This window comes from Theropithecus gelada, chromosome 18, assembly GCF_003255815.1.
Source record: "Theropithecus gelada isolate Dixy chromosome 18, Tgel_1.0, whole genome shotgun sequence".
In the NCBI taxonomy this organism is placed as follows: Eukaryota; Metazoa; Chordata; class Mammalia; order Primates; family Cercopithecidae; genus Theropithecus; species Theropithecus gelada.
Genome location: NC_037686.1, coordinates 60,400,843 through 60,411,347, shown reverse-complemented (window position 1 = coordinate 60,411,347; position 10,505 = coordinate 60,400,843). Strand labels below are relative to the sequence as shown.

The 10,505-nt window shown below is 41.8% G+C and overlaps 1 protein-coding gene across 1 annotated transcript; it reads left to right on the top strand.

The window, feature by feature from the left end:
* Window positions 1-722: 722 nt before the first annotated feature.
* On the top strand, window positions 723-10,223 carry DSEL (dermatan sulfate epimerase like). Its single transcript, XM_025365626.1, has 2 exons — window positions 723-792; window positions 1,646-10,223. The coding sequence occupies exon 2, from the start codon at window positions 2,501-2,503 to the stop codon at window positions 6,167-6,169; it is 3,669 nt and encodes a 1,222-aa protein (XP_025221411.1). The 5' UTR covers window positions 723-792; window positions 1,646-2,500; the 3' UTR covers window positions 6,170-10,223.
* The last annotated feature ends 282 nt before the right edge of the window (window positions 10,224-10,505 follow it).

Genomic DNA, 10,505 nt, shown 5'->3' with positions numbered 1-10,505 from the left:
CCAACCTGGCAGCGTCTTTAGACTCTCGCACTCCTAAACTGTCCCCTCCTCCAGTTCGACTCCTCAGGGAGCGCGCGGCCACCGCTGCAAGACCAGAACGCAAACGCCCAGAGCTTCCTCCGCTTAGAAACCCGCGGCGCTTGGCCCCGCCTCACCTGCTGTGGGCCCCGCCCCGCCCCGCCCCGCCAGCCCGCCCGCCCGCCGCCAGCCGCCGGCCTGCTCACGGCCTCTCCCGTCCTCCCTGAAGCCCCGCCTCTGACCCCGCCCCGTCTTGTCTCCGTCCCGCCCCCCGCCCGCCAGCCCGCGTCTCTGTCTCTCGCCTTCCCTGAGGCCCCGCCTTCAGCCCCGCCCCGTCCTGTCTCCGCCCCGCCCCCGCCTGCCGGCCCGCGTCGCCGTCTTTCGCCCTCCCCGGGCCGCGCGGCCGGAGCTGGCATAGAGCATCGGCGGGCGCGGCGATACCACCGCCTGGGGACGCGGGCGCTGCGCTGGATACGGCGCCACCGAGAGCGCCCGCCGGCCGCTGGGCTCTGTCCTGCAATCCGGGGTTGCCCCCACGAGCGTCCAGCGTTTCCTGAGGGCGGGCGTGTCCGGGCGGTGCGGGGCGCGGGGACTGAGCGCTGCTGAGGAGACCGAGCTGGGGCAGCGCCTGTCGGAGCGCGGGGGACGGCGCGGAGGTCTCGCGGAGCCCCGCGGGAGCCTGGCCCTCCGTGCAGAGCAGTTTTCTGGAACTCTCCGCCTCCGCCTCCCCTGGGGCCCAGTGCGGCGCTGAGCCCCCGTCCGGATCTGCCTGAGGTAAGCGGACTTGGTGGCTCAGGGGTCTCTGGCCCTCCTGCCTCAGCCCCAGAGCTGGGAGCGGAGCATGGGGGTGGCGGGGTCGGAGGACGCCAGTGAAAAAATGCAACAGGCGGGGCGGATCAGGAAACTCCTAGCCTGAATGTTTCCTACAGAGGGGAGACTTGTCCAAGACTGAAACTTGCTTAGATTCTTCCAGCCGCGGACGGGCACGGAGAGGCGTCTTCCGACACCGGGGTCCGAGCTCCCTCTGGCGGCTCCGCCTGAGGACAGGGACGCGGCCACAGGTGAGCGCCAGGCACGGAGCTACCGCCCCTAGGCCTGGCGCCTGGTCACGATTCGCCGTTCCCCCACCGAGAAAAGTGACTGGTCCGAGTAGTTCTCATTAGGAAGATACCTTATGATCCCACGAAAGCTAAACCTTCCGCCAGAATTTAAAATAAAGGTCTTTTCAACTTTTAGTTTTTTGTCCCTCGGTCCTTGGGAACAAGGAATAACAAGGATAGTAGGACTCATCTTTCTGTAAACTGCATTTGAATAGAAACATTTTTTTAAGTGACTAAAGACACTTTGGTGGCGTTAAACTATAGATATTGTCGGGAGAATTCAATCTTGTATATTTTGTATTATTAGTTGCTTGTCGTTTGCTGATGGTCATTGGGTTCCAAATAAGTGCATTTAAATGGATAAGAAAAAAATCCCTTGCCCTAGCTTAGGTTGCAGATAATATGAGATTTCACTGTGATTCTAAAATTTCTATCAAGTGATTGCAGAATGTTTAAGCTATCAGTTTATGTTCACTCTCAGCATACCTGGAGCCTCAGAGAATTTTTGTTTTGTCCCCCACCCCCAGAAAAGAGTGTCATGAAAAAAGAACCGAAGAGAGACCTCACTGTTGCTGAAAGGGGAATTTTCTTTCCCAGTTGGCGGTTACTTCATGATTGGACGAGAAGTATCTAGGTGGCTGAAGAGATTGCATTTTTATGGTTATACACATGAAGCTGATAAAAGAAGATATGAACATGGTTTCTCTTTGTCATAATAGGCTGATGAGTAAGTAAGCCTGAAAAATATTTGAAATGAAGGCAGGAATTTTGAATTTTTTAAAACCAACTAAGACTTTGATCACTTATTGAGGATGTTTCTTTCTCATAAATGGAAGAAAAACATTCACAAGACAAGAAGTATAAAACGTTGAGAGGAATGACAACTGAGTCCACTCACTCGAAGAATATCAGTACTTTATCATCTTCTTTGGGCAAACATACACAAATGCATCATATATGTGTGGTGAACTTATCACCAGTGATGGTTTTCTATGTTAGAAATGACTCTTAATTTGAATTTTGGAGTGCTTTTTCTCTTTTTTTAACGATGTGTGTTCCAAGTCTTTGTGTTAAATAGATTTAAGTAAAGGAAGTAAATGCTAAATTCATAGTGTTTTTTAACTGTACCACTTCCCTGTGTATTATGGAAAAATTAGAAATTTTAACGTTCTTCGAAGTTTTACTGGAAGCAAAACTGTGCCAGGGACAGAGATACACAATTTAAGTTTTCTCTTTCTGGCAACTGCACTTGCTTAGAATGTACTGAATGTCAGCTGGATTTCACAGCATATCAGATTTACAGTCTTTGTTTTATCAAGGCCTTTACTGTATGTTTTATACTAACCAGATGGGAGACACATTCAGCATCATATCTGACATGTATGCCTAAGGGAGGAGCTCCCCCATGGATCATGGCGTTAATGTTTACAGGACATTTACTATTCTTAGTATTATTGATGTTTGCTTTATCTACTTTTGAGGAATCTGTGAGCAATTACTCTGAATGGGCAGTTTTCGCAGATGATATAGATCAGTTTAAAACACAGAAAGTGCAAGATTTCAGACCCAACCAAAAGCTGAAGAAAAGTATGCTTCATCCAAGTTTATATTTTGATGCTGGAGAAATCCAAGCAATGAGACAAAAGTCTCGCACAAGCCATTTGCATCTTTTTAGAGCTATCAGAAGTGCAGTGACAGTTATGCTGTCCAACCCAACGTACTACCTACCTCCACCAAAGCATGCTGATTTTGCTGCCAAGTGGAATGAAATTTATGGTAACAATCTTCCTCCTTTAGCATTGTACTGTTTGTTATGCCCAGAAGACAAAGTTGCCTTTGAATTTGTCTTGGAATATATGGACAGGATGGTTGGCTACAAAGACTGGCTAGTAGAGAATGCACCAGGAGATGAGGTTCCAATTGGCCATTCCTTAACAGGTTTTGCCACTGCCTTTGACTTTTTATGTAACTTATTAGATAATCATCGAAGACAAAAATACCTGGAAAAAATATGGGTTATTACTGAGGAAATGTATGAATATTCCAAGGTCCGCTCATGGGGCAAACAGCTTCTCCATAACCACCAAGCCACTAATATGATAGCATTACTCACAGGGGCCTTGGTAACTGGAGTAGATAAAGGATCTAAAGCAAATATATGGAAACAGGCTGTAGTGGATGTAATGGAAAAGACAATGTTTCTATTAAATCATATTGTTGATGGTTCTTTGGATGAAGGTGTGGCCTATGGAAGCTACACAGCTAAATCCATCACACAGTATGTTTTTCTGGCCCAGCGCCATTTTAATATCAACAACTTGGATAATAACTGGTTAAAGATGCACTTTTGGTTCTATTATGCCACCCTTTTACCTGGCTTCCAAAGAACTGTGGGTATAGCAGATTCCAATTATAATTGGTTTTATGGTCCAGAGAGCCAGCTAGTTTTCTTGGACAAGTTCATCTTAAAGAATGGAGCTGGAAATTGGTTAGCTCAGCAAATTAGAAAGCACCGACCTAAAGATGGACCGATGGTTCCTTCAACTGCCCAAAGGTGGAGTACTCTTCACACCGAATACATCTGGTATGATCCCCAGCTCACACCACAGCCGCCTGCTGAATATGGTACTGCAAAAATACACACATTTCCTAACTGGGGTGTGGTTACTTATGGGGCTGGGTTGCCAAACACACAGACCAATACCTTTGTGTCTTTTAAATCTGGGAAGTTGGGAGGACGAGCTGTGTATGACATAGTTCATTTTCAGCCATATTCCTGGATTGATGGGTGGAGAAGCTTTAACCCAGGACATGAGCATCCAGATCAGAACTCATTTACTTTTGCCCCCAATGGACAAGTATTTGTTTCTGAAGCTCTCTATGGACCCAAGTTGAGCCACCTTAACAATGTATTGGTGTTTGCTCCATCACCCTCAAGCCAGTGTAACAAGCCCTGGGAAGGTCAACTGGGAGAATGTGCACAGTGGCTTAAGTGGACTGGTGAGGAGGTTGGTGATGCAGCTGGGGAAATTATCACTGCCTCTCAACATGGGGAAATGATATTTGTGAGTGGGGAAGCTGTGTCTGCTTATTCTTCAGCGATGAGACTGAAAAGTGTATATCGTGCTTTGCTTCTCTTAAATTCCCAAACTCTGCTAGTTGTTGATCATATTGAGAGGCAAGAAGATTCCCCAATAAATTCTGTCAGTGCCTTCTTTCATAATTTGGATATTGATTTTAAATATATCCCATATAAGTTTATGAATAGGTATAATGGTGCCATGATGGATGTGTGGGATGCACACTACAAAATGTTTTGGTTTGATCATCATGGCAATAGTCCCATGGCCAGTATACAGGAAGCAGAGCAAGCCGCTGAATTTAAAAAACGGTGGACTCAATTTGTTAATGTTACTTTTCAGATGGAATCCACAATCACAAGAATTGCATATGTCTTTTATGGGCCATATATCAATGTTTCCAGCTGCAGATTTATTGAGAGTTCCGATTCTGGACTTCAGATTTCTCTCAATGTCAATAATACCGAACATGTTGTTTCTATTGTAACTGATTACCATAACCTGAAGACAAGATTCAATTATCTGGGATTCGGTGGCTTTGCCAGTGTGGCTGATCAAGGCCAAATAACCCGATTTGGTTTGGGCACTCAAGCAATAGTAAAGCCTGTAAGACATGATAGGATTATTTTCCCCTTTGGATTTAAATTTAATATAGCAGTTGGATTAATTTTGTGCATTAGCTTGGTGATTTTAACTTTCCAATGGCGTTTTTACCTTTCTTTTAGAAAACTAATGAGATGGATACTAATTCTGGTTATTGCCTTGTGGTTTATTGAGCTTCTGGATGTGTGGAGCACTTGTAGTCAGCCCATTTGTGCAAAATGGACAAGGACAGAGGCCGAGGGAAGCAAGAAGTCTTTGTCTTCTGAAGGGCACCACGTGGATCTTCCTGATGTTGTCATTACCTCACTTCCTGGTTCAGGAGCTGAAATTCTCAAACAGCTTTTTTTCAACAGTAGTGATTTTCTCTACATCAGGGTTCCTACGGCCTACATTGATATTCCTGAAACTGAGTTTGAAATCGACTCATTTGTAGATGCTTGTGAATGGAAGGTGTCAGATATCCGCAGTGGGCATTTTCGTTTACTCCGAGGATGGTTGCAGTCTTTAGTCCAGGACACAAAATTACATTTGCAAAACATCCATCTGCATGAACCCAGTAGGGGTAAACTGGCCCAATATATTGCAATGAATAAGGACAAAAAAAGAAAATTTAAAAGGAGAGAGTCTTTGCCAGAACAAAGAAGTCAAATGAAAGGCGCCTTTGATAGAGATGCTGAATATATTAGGGCTTTGAGGAGACACCTGGTTTACTACCCAAGTGCACGTCCTGTGCTCAGTTTAAGCAGTGGGAGCTGGACGTTAAAGCTTCATTTTTTTCAAGAAGTTTTAGGAGCTTCGATGAGGGCATTGTACATAGTAAGAGACCCTCGGGCATGGATTTATTCAATGTTATACAATAGTAAACCAAGTCTTTATTCTTTGAAGAATGTACCAGAGCATTTAGCAAAATTGTTTAAAATAGAGGGAGGTAAAGGCAAATGTAACTTAAATTCGGGTTATGCTTTCGAGTATGAACCATTGAGGAAAGAATTATCAAAATCCAAATCAAATGCAGTGTCCCTGTTGTCTCACTTGTGGCTGGCAAATACAGCAGCAGCCTTGAGAATAAATACAGATTTGCTGCCTACTAGCTACCAGCTGGTCAAGTTTGAAGATATTGTGCATTTTCCTCAGAAAACTACTGAAAGGATTTTTGCCTTTCTTGGAATTCCTTTGTCTCCTGCTAGTTTAAACCAAATATTGTTTGCCACCTCTACAAACCTTTTTTACCTTCCCTATGAAGGGGAAATATCACCAACTAATACTAATGTTTGGAAACAGAACTTGCCTAGAGATGAAATTAAACTAATTGAAAACATCTGCTGGACACTAATGGATCGCCTAGGATATCCAAAGTTTATGGACTAAATGCTGCAGGTCAGCAGAAATTTGCACTAATAATACTTCCCAACCCACTTTGTGGATATGAATCAGAAGAGTTTGTTTATTCTTGTGTGTGTGTGTGTGTGTGTGTTCAGTGTTATTTGCACAGAGAGATTGTTTTAAAAAATGGCACCATATTTGGCCTAGCAGGATTTATTTTTATGCCATCACCTCCCTTGCCTTTGTTTCTGAAAATTTTGTCTGCTAAAAAGTTTCTGCTACAGAGTGGTAGATGAAGTTATATCATGGGGATCAGGGGAGATGGGGAACATTTTAAAGGTTTTTGTCTAACTCTCCTTCATCTGTAACTGTGCTAATCTATCTAGAGACCTCAAACACTGCTAAAGGCCTTGCAATTGCTGCTTTACCACGCATCTCTTGCTTTCAAGATGGACTACAAAAGTTCCTTATCCTTTTGAAAAGGTCTTCTGACACACTTACCTTGCACAAAAAGAAAAGAATTTCTTTTACTGTGTATAATGTGCAGTGATATCACTGAGGAAATGGTGAAAGCTCCTATCAGAACTGTAGGATTTCTTCTGGGAAATACAGATGGAAATACAGAATGAATATGTTTTTCTGAGGTCAGAAACTGACTTTAAAAGCCTCCTTAAAGTTTTTTACTTAGAAATAATAAGGAATAAGTCTTTGAAAAATCTGGGTGCCAAGGGCTGATAGATCATTTTAGACATGGTTGTATGTTTAAAACTCTTCTTTCACTTTTTATCCTCCCTGAAGCTACAGCTGTTCACCATCACATCTCTCCTACCCTATCCTTTCTGTCACTGTCAAGCAAAACAATCAGTAGTTACTAATTGCTAAACTCCCAATATTGTGGGGCATTTTCCTCCCAGATGATTAATTTTGCAGTAAAGACTGACACAGACTTAGAATCAAATTTATTTTTCTGGAATTAACACTCTGTGACTCAAAGTGTTGCCACCGCAGTGTCTTTTTAAACTGGAAACAGAATTGGAAAACTGCCTGACTTATCTTGCATCCCTTTGAATGAGTTTACAGACTGCCAGTGTCTGCAAAAGTTGAAAGCAAATGGGAGATGATGTCAGAGGCATCTGTTTCCTTTACCATCTGCATCTTATTATAAATGTAGTCGTCATAAAGTGTGGTTTATTTTATTTTGGTAGGATCTGAAATCAAAATGCTTTGCCATTATAAGCCAGTGGAGTAATTACAATGTATTGGATGAAAACGTAAGGCAGTGTCGAGACTTGATGAAAATCTCTGTACAGATTGCAGTCTTCTTCCTGATGTTTCAAACCGTAGTTCCCTCAAGCTCTCTAACACTTGGGAGTCTGTCATTCTGACCTAGATAAAAGTGGTTCTTCCTCAGTAGTTTGTTATTATGGCAAAATGTGCCTCCAGAGTGATAAAGCTGTGGATATGTTACATTCCAGCTAAACCTAACTGGGCTGTCATTTTTCTTCCATTATAGTGTGAATGGAGGCTGCCCCCCTCCCCCACATCTTCCTTCCCATATCTCTCATGATCGTCCTTCTGTAATGTCAAAATGAGTGAAATTCATGTGAATGTAGGTTGAGAGGGCACCGAAGACCTGAATCTACACTATTATTCTCAAGAAAGATTATTCTTTCTATCTCAGAGTTACCAGCAAGCATATAAAATGCTACTTGGATGATATCTACATGAATATTGCATGCTACATGGGTGATAACACTATTTTCATTATTGGTCAGAGTCTCAGTGTTTACATTCAATTCCTAGGATATGTGATCTTGAATCAGATCACATATAAAAAGTCTGGATTGTTAGCAGTATTAGATCTGATCAAGGTAGGAATTACAATTGTGTGCAGGTAGCAAACAAGAAAGCAGAAACTACTGCTTCCTTTATTTTAACATTGTACAGACAATACAAAAGTGTACCTGTAGGCAGGAGAAGGCCAAATGGAGTATGTAGAGTAATAGGGGAAGAAGAGTAACAAAAAATGAAAAAAAATGAGTTACATTGAGAATGAATATGGGAACATGCCATTGAGAGCAAAATAAAGGTATAGGCTTACCAAAACGATCTTTACAATGTATCCTAGCTTTCACTCCCACGTGGCAATGCAGTTGTATTTGCCTGTTTCTGTATTCACCTACTCCCACCCCAAGGGAAAATTTTAGACATGAACCCTACTATTTAGTTAATTCTAAAATAGAAAGTTTGCTGGAGAAAGCGTCTACTCACAGATTGTCCTGTAAGGAATGTTATGTATGGGTGAGCGGGTGACACATCCATTGGATATGTATGCATGTGATGGTGCCTGAGATCCCTGCCTTAGAAACTGAATTCCCCAGGGGATTGACTCTCCCAGCACATTCCCAGGTCCTGCACTCTTAGGGTGATCTAGGAAAATTTTAAGTAGCTTCTACTCTTATTTTTGTTCTTATCTTTAAAGTAATTAAAAGAGGGATTCTCACTATCTGACACTTCTGAAAGAAATAATTATAAAATTTCTCATCTGTAAAATCCATCTTTTTCTACATTAACTTCCCCATACATAGGCCTAATTGGGATAAATGCTTTTATTAAAATAATAGGATTGACATTTTAAAATTTTGAAAGGACTTATTAATTTTGCTGACAATAATAACAAATATAATGGTAATTGGCCTTTTAAATTTTCAGACAACATAGATTTACTCAGGATGAAATGAAAAGGCCATATTCAGAGTTTAATTTACTCTAATGAAAATTCAGAGGGAATAGGAAATAGGAAAATCTCCTCAGGAGAAAGCAGCTAAATCTGCATAAATTTAATTTGTAGAATTTAATTTAAAATTTAAATTTTAACAAAGAGATGATGCAAGAATATGTATGTTTAGGTGTAAACACCAAAATATTAGACATTTGATTGTCCTTTTACATAGAGAATAACTAATAAATGCCTGACAAGAATGGGACAATCCTTCCTTGTATCAGAATTCCCAGGTCTTGCTACATTGCCCTCTGCAAATGTATTCAAAGAAGAACCTCCTCCACCACTTACTTTTGGTTGGCATCATTGTTCAGCAGTGATTTCTGTACATCACCAAATATCCTAGGCATTCTTGGTATACAAAGTATATCACAATTATAAGTGAGTAAATATTAATGATAATTTTTGAATTGCTTCATTTGGCTTGATTAACTTTGATCAGAAATAAAAAAAGTTTTCATGTATTAATTTAGGAAAAAACATAAACAGAAGGCAGTATAACACCACTTCCAAAGGTAAGGGCACCGACCTTTTTTTTTTTTTTTTTTTTGGAGATGGAGTCTTACTCTGTCGCCCAGGCTGGAGTGCAGTGGTGCGATCTCGGCTCACTGCAACCTCCGCCTTCCGGGTTCAAGCGATTCTCCTACTTCAGACTCCTGAATAGCTGGGATTACAGGTGCACGCCACCATGCTTGGCTCATTTTTATATTTTCAGTAGAGACAGGGTTTCACCACATTGGTCAGGCTGGTCTCGAACTTCTGACCTCGTGATCTGCCCGCCGGGGCCTCCCAAAGTGCTGGGATTACAGGTGTGAGCCACCACGCCTGGCAAGGGTACCTGACATTCTAAGATTTCAAGACACTTAATATGTGGGCTATTAGCCATTTATTTAAATGTCGACCAAATTGTCTAATATATCTGATTAATCATGATTTCACTTCATTTTGGAAGAAAAATTATCCATGTAATTTTTAAAGATCCAGATGACTTTGGATTTTTGCATAGACGACGATAGACACTTTAAACAATAGATTCTAACATTCTCTGAAACACTTGAGATGTTTGAGCTACCATTTATATGGGTTTTTTGTATGTAGTCCAAGTAACGCATACATGTTTAATTGATTCTGTTTTCATGGATAGATTCAGCTAAGTCTTCCAAGCAATTAGTTTTTTTGTTCGTCGTTGTTTTTCTTTCACACATTATCCAGTTATGCAGCACTGGAAACAGAGTGAAGATCGTAAACCGGTTTTATCAGACCTATGTATAATAAGACTCCTGTTAATACAAAAATAAAAAGCTAAAAGCAACTTGTCTATGATTGGGATAATTTTATCATAACCCTTTTCCTTAGGTCTTTGAGTAACGCTGTTAAGATTTTGTATGGAGCTGAGGAACCAGCAGTTGGAAAATGCAGGGCAGATTGAATACTGATACCCAAATCCACAATTTTAGCAACTGAACTTGGTCCTTCTCCACCTCCCCAACCCCCGACTCTTGTGTCTCTGTTCCCCTAACTTAATTCCAGGCCCTGACTGCAACTTTCTAAATGGTAATGATGTACCTGTATCAAGCATCTGTATTCTACATCTGCCCC